This window comes from Mytilus californianus, unplaced genomic scaffold (assembly GCF_021869535.1).
Source record: "Mytilus californianus isolate M0D057914Y unplaced genomic scaffold, xbMytCali1.0.p SCAF_1, whole genome shotgun sequence".
Taxonomy (NCBI): Eukaryota; Metazoa; Mollusca; class Bivalvia; order Mytilida; family Mytilidae; genus Mytilus; species Mytilus californianus.
In genome coordinates, this window is record NW_026262581.1 from 395,656 (window position 1) to 414,712 (window position 19,057).

General features: G+C 31.5%; 2 protein-coding genes and 1 long non-coding RNA gene across 5 annotated transcripts in view; 2 read left to right on the forward strand and 1 right to left on the reverse strand.

Annotated features, from left to right (window-relative positions):
- Positions 1–19,057, forward strand: part of LOC127726061 (uncharacterized) — a 45,486-nt gene that overhangs the window by 13,989 nt on the left and 12,440 nt on the right. The window lies entirely within an intron of this gene.
- LOC127725987 (uncharacterized) lies at positions 10,226–12,557 on the reverse strand. The gene is made up of 2 exons (XM_052233320.1): positions 11,839–12,557; positions 10,226–11,200 (listed from the first exon to the last, which is right to left on the reverse strand). The coding sequence occupies exons 1-2, from the start codon at positions 12,500–12,502 to the stop codon at positions 10,464–10,466; spliced, it is 1,401 nt and encodes a 466-aa protein (XP_052089280.1). The 5' UTR covers positions 12,503–12,557; the 3' UTR covers positions 10,226–10,463.
- LOC127726367 (uncharacterized) lies at positions 14,580–16,444 on the forward strand. Its single transcript, XR_007993512.1, has 3 exons — positions 14,580–14,674; positions 15,776–15,921; positions 16,345–16,444. It is a non-coding gene; the product is annotated as an uncharacterized LOC127726367 (long non-coding RNA).

Sequence of the window (19,057 nt, forward strand, 5' to 3'; positions counted from 1 at the left end):
TCCATATCTCAGATACTATAAGTAATAGGTCTTGTATATTCGGTGTATGGAAGGACTGTAAGGTGTACATGTCCAACTGGCAGGTGTCATCTGACCTTGACCTCATTTTCATGGTTCAGTGGTTATAGTTAAGTTTTTGTGTTTTGGTCTGTTTTTCTTATACTGTATGCCATAGGTCTACTATATTTGGTGTATGGAATGATTGTAAGGTGTACATGTCTAGCGGGCAGGTGTCATCTGACCATGACCTCATTTTCATGGTTCAGTGGTCAAAGTTAAGTTTTTTTAGTTTTGGTCTTTTATTCTAATACTATATGCAATAGTTCAACTATATTTGGTGTATGGAAATATTTTATGATCTATTTGGCAGTCACGCAGGTTTTATTTGACCTTGACCTCATTTTCAAGGTTCATTGCTCAGTGTTAAGTTTTTGTGTTTTGGTCTGTTTTTCTTAAACTATAAGCAATAGGTCAACTATATTTGTTGTATGGAAGAATTGTTAGCTGTACATGCCTGCCTAGCATGGTTCATCTGACCTTGACCTCAATTTCATGGTTCATTGGTCAATGTTTAGTTTACTTGGTTAATGTTAAGTTTATGTGACAGTTGTAATGAAGCTTTATATTTAGGACTATCAACATAATATCAATGATTAGTAAAGAAGGCGAGACATTTCAGCGTGTGCACTCTTGTTTGAAATAGTGATGTTTTTCATATTTGGATATGATGATTTCCCCTTATCCGGTATGGGCTCACTTGATGTTTCTTCGGAGAATGCCTTTTGAAACTGACTGTTTAAGATGTTAGCTTTTTCTGATGTGATGTCTGTTAGTTTGCCATCTTTTTTTAGTGCAGAGATACCTGTGTTGTCATTTTTCATGCTTTTAATGTATGTATACAAGTTCTTTGGTTGTTTTTGTCTGATGTTGTTATCTGGTTCTTCTACTGGTAGGTCAAATATAATTTTTTCAATGTAGTTCCAGTAGGCATTACGCATTTTTCGTTGTAATGTTCTTTTCAGGTTTTTATATTTTTTCATTTGTTCTGGACCATTTTTGCTCTTTTTATGTAGTCTTTTAACATTATTAAGTCTCCCAAACGAAGTTTGGGAAGACTTATTGTTTTTGCTCAGTTCTTATTATTATTATTATGTCACCCGATCGACAATGTCGGGTGACATATTGCTTTTCCTCTGTTTCTTTTTCCCTATTATTATTATTATTATTATTATTATTTTTCTTCCACCTAATTTTGTCCGCCCGCTTTCTCAGAGCCAAAGGAACCAATCTGAATGATGGTTCACTATAACAAGGAAACCTGACTTTCGAGTTGCAGTGCAACTTTGGAACTAAAAAATGGCTGCCATCACCATGGAAACTAAAAAATGGTGAAAAAATATAATTTTGGAGTTCGTTGAATTATTTGAGAATGCTTAAACTTAAAATCAATAGATTTTAATACAATGTAGGTGCCCACTATATACTGGTTTCGGATGATTTTGGCAATCATTGGAACTACTATATGTTGCCATGGAAACTACACCAAAAATTTCAAAAATATCAAAATGCTCCAAACTTAATGAAACTTCACAGTAACGATGAGCAACATTGGTAGATTTGGATTTGGCGTTGGAATTTCGAAAATGTCTGCCGTTACCATGGAAACAATGCAAAACAGGTCAAAATGCTCAAAAACCTTAAAGTAGCATTTACTTTCTTAAAATGGTAGGTCAAATCGATTGAAACTTTGATGGTATGTTCCCTCCCATGTACCAATGTGGTATCTGCCATTAAATTTTGGGAATGGTATCTGTTACCATAGGAACCATCACGAATGTCAAAAATTTCAAAAATTTCAAAAACCTCCAAAATTGATGAAACTTAATATGATTGTTGACTGGCAAGGTGGATGAGACTTTTGACTTTGGAATTTCCAAAATGGCCACCGTTGCCATGGAAACGGCAAAAATGTCAAAAATTTTCAAAATGCTTTGAACTTAATGAAACTTGATTTTATTGTTAACTGGCAAGTAAAGATGAGACTTTTGACTTTGAAATTTTCAAAATGGCTGCCGTTGCCATGGAAACGACAAAAATGTGAACATTTTTAAAATGCTCTCAATGTACTGAAAATTTACAGAATGATGTATAGCCATGCATATATGTGCATTCACTGTTAAAATGTTTTGAAATGGCTGCCGCTTAGTGGCAATGGGGGAAGGGTGACATCCGCTATTGCTTGCAATGGCAAATCTAGTTATTCTTCTTCTTCTTCCGCCGCTTTTAAATTTGAACTTGTCCGCACCCGTTCTCCAAAACCGCTCGTCAGATTAACTTAGGGTTTCACAATATGTTAGACTAACATGTCTAGTGGTGCAATCAGGGTTTTGTTTTTGCAATGGGGTTTATAAAGGGGTACTTTGAGGGGCAAAAAGAAAGGAGGGTTTTACTATAGAACCCTATGAGATTTTATTTTTTTAAATTTTCAAATGATTATTAATTGAAAACCGTTTGTGGTAGACACAATCTTTTTAATTAAAAATGTTCTAAATGATAAAGCACATAAAATGAAATACAGGGTTAGTCCCCAGGGGTCACCCCCACCCCCTGCCATTTAAGAAAGTTCTAATATCTTGTAAATGGTCGAGATCCCTACCCCTAAACCATATATATTCTGGTTTGTAATGCTAAGATGGTTTGAATGATATACAGGGTTAGTCCCCAGGGGTCATCCCAACCCCCTGCCATTTGAGAAAGTTCTAATATCTTGTAAATGGTCGAGATCCCCACCCCTAAACCATGTATATTCTGGTTTGTCATGATAAAGCACATCAAATGAAATACAGGGTTAGTCCCCAGGGGTCACCCCACCCCCTCCCATTTAAGAAAGTTCTAATATCTTGAAAATGGTCGAGATCCCCACCCCTAAACCATATATATTCTGGTTTGTCATGCGAAGATGGTTTGAATGATATACAGGGTTAGTCCCCAGGGGTCACCCCCACCCCCTGCTATTTAAGAAAGTTCTAATATCTTGTAAATGGTCAAGATCCCCACCCCTAAACCATATATATTCTGGTATGTCATACAAAGATGGTTTGCATGATATACAGGGTTAGTCCCCAGGGGTCATCCCTACCCCCTGCCATTTGAGAAAGTTCTAATATCTTGTAAATGGTCGAGATCCCCACCCCTAAACCATATATATTCCTGTTCGTCATGTCTCAAACATTTGAATGACGTATAGGGTCAGTCCCCAGGGGTTCCCCCCACCCCCAATGTTCTAGTATCTTGTAAATGGTCGAGATCCCCACCCCTAAACCATATATATTCTGGTTTGTCATGCAAAGATGATTTGAATGATATACAGGGTTAGTCCCCAGGCATCACTAATGCATATAACTTTACTGGACCAAACCAATTTTCACTGGACTTTGTCCAATGTCAGGCGACCCTGGGAATTACGAATTATGGGAGCTTCGTTTGGGAGACTTCGTAACAGCATCCTGTTACAATCATTTCTTGTTTATCATAGTTTTTAATTTGTTATCAACCCAGGGTAGTTTTTAAGCAGTTAAGCTGCTTTATGCGAGCACCCTAGATTTGTGTTCTACCCAATAAATGCTGAAATATGTGCCATTGTTATTATCTGGCTGGCTATTATGTTATTTATAACTAATTGAACACTTTTTTCATACTTTTAATTCTGGAATACAAAAAATATGACCAGAAAAACCTTAAATGATCGTCGAACCACCCAAAAGTTTTGAAGTTGCACATAGGAAGTAGTGCTCAATAGAAATCCTTATGTAGTTTATTATCCCCTGTGCTTTTGGCCAAGATGTCAAAGAACAATTGCATGAATTATTTCATCGCCGAAAATCTCTAATTACAAGTCGTTTACAGTTGCCAAATGGCACAAAGCGCAGGAATATTGTATAACGGCTGTGACTAATATGACACGGAGTTGAAGTCTCAGTTGGCGGTAATTTTAACTTCGTCGACAATACGTAAATCAAGGACGTTTTAAATTTGGTGATTTCTGATAATAATCATTTTGTTCAACCGCTAGCTTTATACCGAAAATCGCCAACATGTTATGTGTAAATCCGAGTAAATCGTATCTGACTGACAAAAACAACATCGAAAAACAATGGATGCCATAAACCGGAAATGAAGACAATTATAATACCGGATCTAATTCCGGGGGAGGATAAGGGAAAATCCGGGTTTGCCGATCAAATACAATAAAAATATAATAATTCCAGGCATGAGACAAAATACATCTATCATGATGAAATATAAACTCTAGAATTGAAAACCAAAGATATATTGAAAAGAAAGAAAAAGCAGGAAATATTTTATACAGAAACTCAAAATTACTTTTAGTTCACAAATTTTCATGTCAAAAACCAATAAAATGTGACAGTATTTTCCTTATCATTAATAAATATTGATATTACATGTAGATGTTTTTATTGTTTAAACATATTACTACAATTCCATGAGGTAATTTCTTCTCAATTTTAAAGGGCCTATAAAAATCTGGAAGTTTCTTACTTTATTTTCACAGAGGAACTAGCTAATATAATATATAGTGCAACTAGATATGATACACTTAAACAGTTTTGAATTTGAACTGTTTAATATAATGGTATAATTAGTAATAAATAATCAATTGTTGAGACAACACATCCACCCACAGTGATACCCTCAGCCTCCCTCAGCCTTCCTAATACAAAAAAAAAGATTATTTGAATTCATAAATTAATATACAAGACAATTACATTTATTATTAAACAAATTAAACGACAGTGACACTGACAATGAAACAAGCTAACTTAACACCAAAAGCACATTAAAGTATCTTACTGAGTTATGAACTATTTCAAGTAAAAGCAGGACCTGGAATTTAGGTTGTGGACCTTTCAGTTTGGAGTGTCAAAGGTCCTGGACTGTCCAGTACCAAATGTTAATTTTAACCCCTGCATTCACAGTAAAGCGATTTTGACGTGTATTGCAATTCCAAGTAGAATTTACTTTTGGACATTAAACGTTTCGAATGCGTATTAAACTAATTCAAATCAGTTAATAATGTGAATCGAATTCGAATTATGTGTGAACGCAGCATTGATATATCTAAGAAATGAAGAATATTAAAAAAAGATGGACAAAATATTTGTATTCATTTTGTTGCAATTTTTGTCTTGCCTTGACAGAGTCAAAAAGTGAGACATATATATATATATATAGGCATGCTGTTTTGGCGGAATCAACAATGTATTAGTTTGTGATTTTGTGATAAGGTCTGGTTTCTGGTAGGTCAATGACATTTTGTAAGTAGTTGTGTTAGCATAGGCACATCTCATTACCATAGAGAATATTTGGCCCCACTCCCTTAGTCATGGTCTATTGACTTTGACACTTTGCATAGTTTACATGTATATGTTTGTGATTAGGTCAGTTTAGGGGGAACCACTAGTGGTAGGTCAATGATATTTGGTGTGCAGTTGTATAAACTTTTTCATTTCTAATTTCCATTGAGATTATTTGGCCCCGCCCCCTCAATCATGCTCTTTTTACTTGAAAACTTATGTTACTTTGAAATTTCATTTATTAGTTTTCGATTAGGTTAGTATTAGGGAAACCAATAGTGGTAGGTCAATGATAATTGGCATGTAGGTGTAGAAGCATTAGTACGTCTCATTTCCATAGAGGATATTTGGTCCTCACCCCTCAGTCATATGCATGATCTATTGACTTTGAAACTTTTACTTAGTTTACATGAATGAGTTTGTGATTATTATGATTATGTCAGTTTAAAATTACCAGTAATCTTAAGTCAAAGCTATTTGTTATGCGAATGTATTGGTATTCAAAAGTTTCATTTCAATGGATATTATATAACCCCACCCCCTCATTATGGTTCATTGACTTAGAAATTGAATTTGTGTTAAGGTTTGTTTAAAGGGAACGACTTATGAAAAGTCAATGGTATTTGGTTTGCAGTTGAACAAGCATTGGCACCTTTCATTTCCATAGAGATTGTTTAGCCTTGTACCTTCAGTCATGGTTCATTGACTTTGAATATCACTTACATGTTAAAGTATTACTATTTTAAGTGTAACATTTGCATTATCAAAATAACAAATAGGCAAAACATTACGTTGTGTTAATAGCTTATTATAGATTAGACATGTGTAATTATTATAAAAATAGGGGGAGATGTGGTATGATTGCCAATGAGACAACTATCCACCAAAATTCAAATGAAGTGGATGTAAGCAATTACAGGCAACCGTACAGCCTTCAAAAATATATGTTGCATCATTGCTAGGCCATTATAACAACATCAGCATTTCTTGTAATACTAGTATACAAGAAAATTACACCATTTCAGATAGTTTCAGGTATGATTTGATAATTGTGCATAGTGGCACCAGCTGATCCAACTAAAAGCGCTAATATGGCATATTCAAACTCTAGAACATAGTGGAATTAAACCATACACCACTGTTGGACACCATAATTGAAATTATTATTCTGAAAAGAATATTCCTCCATGCAGCCTGCAACAATTAGCAAAACCTATACTGCATAGTAAGATATAAACGACCACGAAATGACAAATGTAAAACAATAAAACTAAAGCAGCCTGATTTATGTACAAAACAATTATGAAAAATAAATATGATATACAGCAACAATCAACAATCACCAAATTACTGGGTCCTCACTATGGACAGGTACATACAGAATGTGGCGGGTTAAACATGTTAGCTGGCACAAAACTCTCCCCTAACATGGGACAGTGTATGTGCATAATCTCAGACATTGAATCTTTAAAAAATAAATTGGAAATAACTTTTGAAAGTGGTAGGATTGGATAGCAGAAACATTACGGTACAAACATTATTTGATACTTGAGAAATAGCTGAGATATATAGATTCTACCACTGCATCGAGTGTGATACGATATTTATCCACTCGAGACAGTCAATGACAGTTAAATTTTCAAATTTAAAACGCGAGGCTCGCCGAGCGTTTTAAATATTTTTTTTTAAAATTTAACTGTCGAGAGTGGATAAATATCGTATTACACGAGATTTGGTGGTGGAATCTGTTTCTCTAATGATTTTCAAACAATATTCAGGCAAACTTATTCCGTTTTTTCGAATAATCTGTAAAAAGATGTGTTCTTTCTATGTGACGTCATCAGACATGGTCGCCTTTTTTCATGCCGTCACAATAGGAAATTCAGAGGAAAGCAAGTAAATTCGACGTCATAATCGGATTTTAACCAATGAAGAACTGAGATCAAACGAACCACACGTTGATTAAATTTTTTGTATACAATGGGTGCAGAAAGGGATAAATTGACGAAGAATTAGAGAAAAATATTTTCATCCATTCTTCCGCTATATTCATCTTAACTTCTGCCAAGTTTACCTTTGATTTTTTTAATTAACTGCCTATAGCGCCTTTGGTGCTTTGATTTCTTGTTTGTGATTGTCTTCCGGGGAATGTTTTTCTTGACTGATGTAAGTAGTCTGTCAGTGAATGTTTTCCAGAGGTCATTAGTGGATGAACTATGGTAATGACCTTTACTATCTTGTGTTAGTTTATTCACGTCTTCCTTGATGTTTTCCCAGTAAGTTTTTTTTTATACTGGTTTGTTTTTCTGGTTATTTTCTTATTTCGTTTCAAAGATAGTGCACATTCTGCATAGACGATATCGTGGTCTGCATTTCCGATAGGGCGTATAGTTTCCACTTTGTTTACTAAATATGCTTGGTATGTTTATATTTTTTCTTTACTTTTGTAAATTGTAAATTGTTTGTTATTCTGTAAAAACTAATTTTCTGAATGCTATATATATATTTTTGATTAGGTGAACTCCTTTCAAAACTTAGCTTATATTGTCTATTAATAAACATATATTTAGATTTCTGATTTTGGGCCCCGTTTTCAAGTTGGTCCAAATCAGGGTCCAAAATTAAACTTAATGTTTGATTTCAACATAAATTGAATATATATAGGGTTCTTTAAAATGCTGAATCTAAACCTGCATTTATTTTCATTATTAGTTAGATAATACCACATCGAGGTACTAAGGGTCCTAAATTAAACTTTTGTTTAATCAACAATTGAATTCTTGGGTTCTTTGATATGCTGATTTTAACAATGTTTGAGTGTTAAATCATATCTAATTAAAGAGAACTTAGTCATCACTGGTTGTTGTTATATAATATTATTGATTATAATTTGAAAAATTAAATCATATCTAATTTTATAGAACTTAGTCATCACTTTATTCATTATAATCATATCTATTTATCAAGTTTGAGTTATTTCCCCTTGCACAGAAAATATACGGATAAAACTAAATTGTGTTTCATTTCAACTTAAATTAAATATATATATAGTTCTTTCAAATGCTGAATCTAAACCTGTATTTAAATATTAGATTTTTGGGCCCAGTTTTCAAGTTGGTCCAAATCAGGGTCCAAAATTAAACTAAATGTTTGATTCACAAAAATTGAATTTATGTGGTTCCTTGAAATGCTGAATCTTACCATGTATTGAGAGATTTTGGATTGTGAGCTCCTGTGTCAAATTGGTCCACATTGTGGTCCAAAGGGTCCTAAATTAAACTTATGTTTGATTTCATTAAAAAATGAATTTTTGGAGTTCTTTGATATGCTGATTCTGACAATGTACTTAGATTTTGGATATTGGACCATAATAGGTAAATGTCCAATTTCAAATATTTCAGTTCTTTGACCACATTCATTTTGTGTCACAAACCTATGCTGTGTCAAATATTCAACCACAATCCAAATTCAGAGCATTTTTAAGCTTAAATGAAGTGTCCATACTTGCTCAACTGTTCAGGGTTTGACCTCTGCAGGAAAATCCGGTTTGCTGTCACTCTGACAGCCTCTTGTCTGAAACATAGACTACATATAACTTTTATATATCTAGGTCCTGCCATGCATTAAAACTTTCCTAGATACACCAGTTTGTCTGTACTCATAATAGATTTTGTGGTGTAAATACGTCCATATTTTTCAATTCCTTTTTGATGAACCTTATTCGTGTATAAGTTAGGCCACACCAATTTGATTAACAGTTCATTGGACAAAAGCTCCGAAAAAATATTTAGGTTTATTTTATTTTATAAATTTAATGGTAACAATAGCTTCCCTGGTGCATCGAGGCCGATAGTAATTTACGAGTTACGTCCCTTAGTTTGACACTCTCATAATCAAACTATTATTATATTAAGCACCATATGCTGTTATTTACATGAGGATATTATTAAAATAATTTTATTGAATATATTTTGATACTAAAGACATGTGCCAAAAAATTAGCGAAACACATTTTATCACTTTTCAGAACTCAGTCTCAGTGAAATACTCAAATAGGCCCTATGTCAGTATGTGCCATATTATTATTCCAAGAGTTAATTTAATATTTATATTTTGGTAAGTATTTATACTGCTGTAACCAAATTATTTCAACACAGAAATAAATTTCTACTTTAACCATACAAAGGGTAGCCAAAATATTCATGAATAATGGATCAAGACAGGATTAAAATAATCAAATACAGGAACTCCTTTTCATTACTGATACCTGATCCTACCTTTTTCACTTAAACTTAAACGAGACCATAATGAAAGTATTCTGAATGTAAATTCTTCATTATTTGAAATAAAAGGAAATTAGTTTGCAATTCTTGTATGAACAAACTAAATATAACAATAAATTTTGTCTCACTGATTCCATGCAGATTCTAATGAATGGACTCAAATTATAAAAAAAAAACACTAAACCAATAAATAAATGGTTCTAATCATGAACTTGAAAAAGATAAAAAAAAAAAGACTGGGTCTAATTTGTTCTTCTTCTATTTCATTTTTTTTAACAATTATGCATTTTTATATTTATATAAAAGTTACTTCAGAGCAGATTCTAAGTGCTAAGTCAACAATATACATTTATTTCCCTTGATTGAGGGAAATATGAAGATTTGTTCACCCTCGAAAAGTCATATTTCCCGAGGGCATCGCCCGAGGGAAATATGACTTTTCGAGGGTGAACAAATCTTCATATTTCCTGAAGGCAAGGGAAATGAATGTTTTATTCCACTATCTACATTTAATTTGTCTTCCTGAAATGGAATATGAAAACAATGAAAATAGTACAACAATAAAAGATAACTGCAACTTTTTATTTCAACAATAACAACAAAACAAAATAAAAAGTTATAACAAATACATGTGTATGATTGTCATGTAATAAAGTATGTGAATACTGGAGTATTAAATGTTTTTGCTACATGTGCATGTATGTTTATGAGTAATTGAAAAAAGTGATAAAGTGTCAAAAGGTATTGTTTTTTTTTTTTTAACAATTTTTAACAATTTTTGAAATTTTCCATGGATAAGCTTCACTTAGTTGGCTTGAAAATTGTTCACTGTAACATTAACAGAACAGTTTTCAAATTTTGGAACAAAGGAAAAAAATCCTCTTGACCCACAACACTCAACCTGATTGGTTTTATTCATTTGGACATTCATGCATCTTTCTTGCAATGGTTGTGTACGATTGTCTTTCATATCACATGATTTATTAATTGTGTTCAAACCATGCATTAGATTCAAATCACTCAAGACATTTTCATTAACTTCTTCCAGTTGCATATCATTTGAAAACAGTTCTAAAAGTTCCTGTGGTGGAATAGGCTGCAGTACTTCAGAAGTTTTTTCAACAACTACATTTTCAATTTCTGATGAATGCTCCTGTTTATTTGTAGAGATTGCCTTGCTCAAAATATCAGATATTTCCCTCTTTTTTTTATCACTAACACGGTTTGAGTAGGATTTTAATGAATTTTCACTTCTGTGACCAGACACCATCATTATGTGACGACCTGTTACCCCTCCTACATCCATTACTGTGATGCTGGTAGCTCTAATGGAATGGTTGGTATATGCCATAGACAATAAAGCAATATGAGATATTTCAGACATCATACCAGCCAGAGTGTTTTTCCCAAGAGGAGATTTGCAATACCATGTAGATTCACCCACATCAAAGGATGCTTTTGGTCTTTGCCATAAAGCTTCAAGATCTGGACACAATTTTGAAATATAATTTTCAAAAGAAGCTACTGGACATTTCAAATCACCTGAAAAATTTAATAAAAATATTAAATACTAGATTTTGTTTGTTTTTTTTCTCTCTGATAGCAATTTAATAAAGTATATTAGACATTAAAACTACAATGAATGCAATTTCATTAGAAACCATCTGACAAAATTTATGTAATTTTACTGATTCTGTATGTTAATTATCTTTTGACAGTTATACATGTATTTAAATAAATTTTCTGCAATTTCTTTATTTTGAAATATCATAATTGACATGATTGAATTGAATTTATAGACTCTGTGATGAAAAACCGCAGTCAAAGATCTCTTCTAATGTTTTTATTTTAATATTCTTGTGCGCGTATAGTAATTTTTCTTCAGCAATAATGCATTTTTCATGTATTTTATGCCAATTCATATATAAAGTATATTTGTTTTTTTATTCTATTCATAAATTTATACATTTTGTTACTAAATAATATATCTACCAAGCAAGGATTATTCTGCAGTATGGGTTCTGCTTATTGTTGAAGGTCGTACAGTTACCTATAGTTGTAAACTTCTATTTTGTTTGGTCGCTGAGTGGAGATTGGACATACCACATCTTCTTACAAATGTCTTATAATACATGTATATATGCACAAAAATAATAAGAAATAGCAAGATGGAAAATTACCTTTCTTCTCGTACATCCTTCCTTCTGTAACTGAGTCAGATGGATCAGTGTTGGCCCTATGATTTTTGTCTAGTTCATCCTTGTTTTGGTAAACATATTTCATACCACTTGCATCTTTTTTCACACGAAATGTATCTTTGGTCATTGTACGTAAATTTTCCTGACCTCTTCTACACAGGAAAAGCATTAACTCAAACCAAACTTTGAACTGGAGACCATAAGGAGTATTGACGTAAAGTTTCTGTAAATCCTCCTCAGAAATATCAGGATAATGATCAACTTTAGCAAAGCCCTTGCGCTTTAAATCAACCTTAACTGCTTGGAATATCAAATTGCTCTTGGTAAATTCATTGTCCTTGTTTATGTCAATGTTTCTTTTTTCATGTAGGTATCTTTTTAATCCGTATTTGACATTTTGAATAGCCGATTTCTTGAACAAACTTCCGTCAGATTTACGAGCACCAGCATAAAAACTCTTCAGTGCAACGTCGAGTTCTGAAAGTTCATACTCCTCAAATTTTATGTTTTCCCTCCCCCTCTCCTCAAGAAATTGTCGGAAACATTTAACTGCAACTGCAGTACTTTTTTTTGTGTTTAGTGAATCTTTGTTTTGTAACAATTCTTCAATTTCATCGTCGTCTGCCACATGAAATCGTTTGGCCATTTTTGTTTACAAACAAATTGCGTTTACAAACAAAAATATTCGGAAGCTCTCTAGACTTTTCGATTCATTATTTTTTGTTCAAAGAAGGATAACTCTAGTATAATCTTGAGAAATTCGAAAAAGGGGAATATGACAATTGAATATGATTTTCAGAGGGGAATATGATGTTTTGTTAAATATCACATGGGACAGTCTCAACCAATGAAATGTTCGTTTAGCTATCAATATTTACATATAGTGGAATAATATGTTTTAGATCACAAGTCATAAGTAAGTCACACTTCATGTCAGTATGAACCTGTTTTGAATAAGAGTGATTAAAATGCTAGTCTGAAAGAGATTGTTTTAAGTTCATATTTAGGACTAGACTTTTTCATTTACCTTTGGCAGTTTTGCAGGATTACTTCATCACAATTTTTTTTATAATGTTATAAACGATGAATGAGTTTTGGTTAAGGTTGTGTAAAGACAGTATACGATTTCCTTACCTTATTTTAGTTAAGTCAAACAATTCACTGACTTAAAGAGAATAATTAATCCAGTCAAATATTCACAGCTGAACTCGCCATTGCTTTTTCAAACAAACACTAAATGTGTGTACATTGTGGAAAGATGCTAGTTGACATCGATATGTAAGATAAAAAAACTACAATGTCAAAAAATGTCTTTCGTTTGGAATTTAGTTCGAACGGGGTTTCCTAAGGGGTGATAGAACGTTAGACTTCATTTTTGTTTTAACTTTGAGATACTTATTATTAATTTTTTATATAGTTTGTATATTCTTTGTTTATCTGGAAAAAAAAAGAAGAAAAAAATAACAGACAATTTCGCATAATTCTTAAACGACAATCAAAGGCATTACGTTATTGTTAAAAGACGGACAATTTATAACATGTTTAAGTATTATTTTCTTTGATAATAAGAACCATGCTTTAAAAATCGAAAGAAATCTATTTCTGACCCTAATGGCAAGTAAGAAACAGAAAAAAGAAAAAATTCCAAATTGGCGCCAAATTATTTTTTCCGCGAAATTAACGCAATTTCAGAATGGCGGGTTTTAATATCAGTCCCATTGTTGTCTTAAGAAAGTAGCAACAACGGTCGTTTCTAAGGGCTTGCTTTCCGACTGCACAACACGTGGTCTAAAGATTAAATAATGGTGAGACACATGTATTGCTGAATAAATATAGCATATAATATATACCCAGGTAGCACAAAACATTTTCACAACATTTTTATAAGGTTGTATAAATGTCGTCTCAAAACGTTGTCGAAAAAATATTTTCGTGATGTTATGTAGATATTTTTTCTTGTATTTTAAAAACATTTATTTAAAACATTTTTTGAAAATGTTTTTACAATGATGTAAGAATATTCATGAAAATGTTTTCAATGACATTTTTTAAGATATTTTGTTTGAATGTTTTATAAATGTTCAGAAGATATGTACGTTCTACCTCTGAAAAACATTTTAAAAGCATATGAGTAAAACATTCTTAACAATATTGCTGCGATGTTTTTAAAACATTTTCTACATATGTTTTATGAAATGTTTTAATAACATGCCTTTAAGATATTTTAACAACATTTCTTCATAATATTTGATGAAAACATTTTAAAAACGTTACGCATTTAATATTGAGAAAATGAATTTATAAAACATTTTGTTACTAATATTTTAACAACATTTTAAAATAATATTATGAATACATTTACCCAAAAACATTTAAAAAACGTTACGCATTTAATATTGAGAAAATGAATTTATAAAACATTTTGTTGCTAATATTTTAACAACATTTTAAAAAAAATATTATGAATACATTTACCTAAAAACATTTAATAGAAAATGTTTAAACAATATTTTGCAAACATTAATTTAGGTTATGGAAGAAAAACTTTATTTCATCAAATGACAGTGATTGTTTTTATTCAAAGCGGTACTTCCCATATATAGCCTTTTACAGTGCACGTATTGCTATTTTCCGGATTTTCTGTTCCAGTACCGACAACAAAAGTTTACACATTTAAAATCTAACTGTTCCGGATGACCAACGAATATGATCCGAAGCAATTTTGGAAACCAGTAACCGGAAGTTTTATTACCATGCTGTAAACAAAGACAAAGGAAACGTACAAAATAAAGAATAACCTTATCATGCGTTAAAACTGGTAAGATATGACACTAGTTCACATTTATAAAACATTGTTATGCTTCTGGAAATATCTTGGTTAATTTGATTAATATATTCCAAGAATTAATACGAGTGTAAGCAAGCACAATGCAAAAAGGGGGTGATGATTTAGTCTACCTAGATGTTATGATGTTTATGTCCAGTGAACATTACGAATTATAGAAAAGGGGTTAAACTAAAGGGTTATTTATATGATTTTAAAATTCGTAACCAGTGAGCATGTCTGAAAAGTTCTGTGTTACAAGTCCGCCCTTTGACGCTTTGTTGGCTTTAACAGACTGAGCTATTTAAGCAGTACTTCCTTAGCTCAATCGCTGGCTACGTATCTACTAGTCAAAGAATCTCAAACACGCAATGGTTAGCTATAAACACACAATATATAACGCATACCAGTCGACTGGCATATATTTCCACCCCAAAATATCTATGATACGCGCCCCTGTGCTATAATATATTTTTTATGTAACTTGTACATTTGTGTTTAGCCCTACAGCCCAGCCCAAGGCCAGATAATTATTTATGTGCCGGTCCCAAGACAGAAGTTTGATTTAGTAGTTGTCGGTTCATTTCTGACATATTTGTTTTATAAATTATGCCATTAGTTTCATTGTTTGAATTGTCTTTAATTATACGCCCGTTTACGGGACTTATTATGGTATACCGTTGTCCGTATGTCTGTCGTCAACATGTCGGACATTAACTCATAAATGCTTTAACCAGTTTGAATAAAACTTTTTAAATTTTAGATTTTACGTTTCCGAGTTCTGGAGTTTTATTCATTAAAATAGCGTGGATTTTCTAGTTTTCGGACAATAACTCAAAAACGCTTTCAGCAGTTCTCTTTAAACTTTAGTGAATATTTTATATCTATTGACTAAAGCTCCCTTTCAATTTTCATGAATTTCTGATTTGACATTGAGAAATGATCGACTTTTTTCTTCGAAAAATGCAACGGGCGTATCATGCGCTCATGGCGCAGCTGTTTATTTTTGAATGTTGTGGCCTTTGTAGCTGACTAATACAATGTGACTTTTTCTTACCTGTATTTTATTTATTTTGTTTATTTTAACTTTTGTAGGATCAATTAGCATGATTAGACGTACCAAAATTTAGGATAGATTTTCAGAAATGCAGATTAAAATTGAGAATGGAAATGGGGATTAAATAGAAGAATATAAGCTTAGAAATGATTCAAACCATCCTGGACGAGCAAATTTTATGAAGGTATTTATTCTTTAAAATCCTCAATCTATAGTACATGTATTTGTGCTAAAATATACAATAACCATTACGAAACTTGGTTTTTTTGTAAGACCAAGAAAATGTTACAGGCCCTACACGGCTGGCTACTCTAAGTTGAGAAAATTGTAGTGTACAGTATATATGTCTTATTTTATAAACTGGTGAAATCTACCGTTACACTTTTGTAATAATAATACACCCCTAACTCTACAGATGTATAAAGTAGCTACAGTTGTTGCTTCTGAATCCATTAACACTGATTAGATGACACTTTTCAATATATTTTTCTGAAAACACTGGATTAAATTGAAGAAAAATAGTTTATTGTGTAATTCAATGAAATTAGCTGAATTTCCACTCGTTTAATCACTAAACAGAAGGACTTGTTTACACTTTATTTTACAGAAGCCAGCAGATGTCAAAAGAAATAAAAAGAATGGAACAAAAGAAACTTTGAAAAAGAACAGTGATACGAAAATATTGAATAAATGTTTTGCATTTATAATTGTAATTCTATCTTGTATAGTGTTGACTAAGGCAGCAAAGAAAACAGTCAAAAAACTTCAGAAAAAAAATGTCCGATGCTACATGTGATCAAACATGAGATCGAGAGATACTTCTCAAAAAAATGCACTAAGATTAAAATCAGAAAAAAACCATGACAAATTATTACGTGTTCAAGGTATTACAAAAAATAGGGTTATGTCAATGATACATCAATCCGACAAAAGTAAACAAAATATATGTAGATTCAACTGTAATCAACAAACAATTGTAAAAGGAGATGTGGGGTAAAGATCAGTATGACAGCAGTTGTTTTTCAGATGCAGATCCAGGATTATGAAAAGAGGGGTCACAGGCTCTAAATTAGACAAAGTTTGAGTGAAATAGTAGGAATTAGATTAACCATAATTGTAGCTCCATAAGGGGACCCAGGACCCCCCTCCCCACCCCCAGATCAAACATGATTAAAATGTTTTTTGAATATTTTATAAAACATTTGAATGATGATGTAAGAAAACATTTTTCTAATGATATTCATATAACATTTAAATGATGTTTTGAGAATATGAACATTATTAAAACATTTTGTGAAATGTTTTTTGAACATTTTCACAACATTTTATCCTACAAAAACATTTTTTTTATGTTTTAAAAATGTTTCAAGGATATTTTATAAACATGCATATTTAAAACATTTACAAAACATTTTACAAATATTGTCAACAAAATTCAGAAACGTGTTAATGATGTTTTAAAAATATCCTGGACATGTTATGGGAAATGTTTTGAAAATATTTTTAGCGCCATACATTTTAATGTGATTTTGATATTTTCTACGATATTTTCACAACATTTTTCAAAATGTTTTTAAAACATAAACACAATGTTTTTGTGTTAACTGGGTATGCATAGAATAATAATTATATGTACAAGTTTATTTCTTTCAAAATGTTACCATGTTTAACTCTTGTTAGTGTCGAAATATTTAAATAGTACAAAAAATCTTTTTTGAACAGGGCATATGCATCAAGATTTGTAGTTTTATAATTTGAAATGTGAGTGCACTTGTGGATGGAAAATGCAATGAGTGTAACCAAAGATTTATGTCATAATAATTGATGTCACAGATTTTATATCCTACTATGAGATTTCTGTAGTTTAGGATATGATGACCAATTTTAACTTTATTTAATAGTATTTTGATCTTTTCCCAAAAAGCTTTAAAGTATTGACATTCCAGAAAAAAATGTTTATAATCTTCTGTTTCATTACATAAGTCACATTTACTGTCTTCTTTTATCTTCCATTGAAAGAGCAGTTATTTACAAGGAAGGATATGATGCAACAATTTCCATTTAAATATTTTTAATCTGTTATCTTTTAAATAAGTAAATACAAATTTTAGCATTGATTTAATTGGGATTAAAGAATCTAAATTTAGTACACGTTTCCATTTTAAGAAACCTGGAGGTATGTCTTCATTTCTACTATTAATATGTGTGTATATCTGTTTTGTTTCCATTGCTTGTAAATTTGTTATCTTATTTTTTTCTTTTGTCTTAATGCAAAGGTTAAGTTTATTTTTTACTTTTGATTTTATTGATTGATCTGATTTAAGTGTCTTGAGCCATTCATTTGGTATAGCATATTTAATTTTTGAAATTTCAAACATTAAATTGGATTTTGAGAAAATTTTATTAGATATTATATCTTGAGAGATGTTACTATTCTGGTCAATAATATCATTAACATACATAATACCTTCTTTTATCCATTTTATAAAAACTAAACACTTTCCTTGAAACTTTATCATTTTGTTTCCCCATAAGATTTGTTGTCTAATGTTTTTAAAATTCATCGTGAGTTTGGTGTTATTTAAATTTTGTACTTTGAACCAGGATTTTACAATTTCTAAGTAAAATTTTGGTAAAGTTTTATGTAGGTTTTGTATGCAGTAAATGTTATCTGGATTCATGTAAAGTAACATGAAATTAGCACCAAATTTATTAAAGTAAAATGTCGGAATCACTTTCCAGTTAGCAAAATTATCTGCAGTTAGTCTTTTAATCCATGCTATTTGTAGTGCAGTTATATAATTGTCTATATCTGTCATCTTAAGACCTCCATCTGTAGTATCTTTGCTTAATATGGTTCGTTTTCATTTTTCTTGTTTACCATCCCATATAACATTATAAATAAGGGTTTTAAACTGTTGAATAAATTCATGTGGTAGGTTTGTGACTGAAGCCAAATATGTAAGGTTTGGTATAAGAAGAGATTTTACAATTGTTATTTTACCTATCATTGTAAGATTTCTTTTTTTCCAATTACTTATTAATTTGTTACATTTTTGTATTATTTTTTCAGTATTAAGCTTATCACATTCAGCTCGATTTGTTCCAAAATAAACTCCTAGACTTTTTATTGGTTCTTTATTCCATTTTATGTCTTCAAACTTATCTTTACAATTTTTTTATTTTCCTAACCAAATGCCCTCTGTTTTTGATCTGTTAAGTTTTAAACCTGATAGTGTTCCAAAGATTTCAATAATATTAAGAGTGTGACGTACTTCATTTTTTGATTTTAGAAAAAGTTTTGTGTCGTCAGCTAATTG

Coding starts and splice junctions, on each gene's coding strand:
- LOC127725987 (XM_052233320.1), bottom strand. CDS start 12,502: ATGGCCAAACGATTTCATGTGGCAGACGACGATGAAATTGAAGAATTG. Junction 11,201..11,838: donor AAGGATGTACGAGAAGAAAG/GTAATTTTCCAT, acceptor TAAATTTTTCAG/GTGATTTGAAATGTCCAGTA.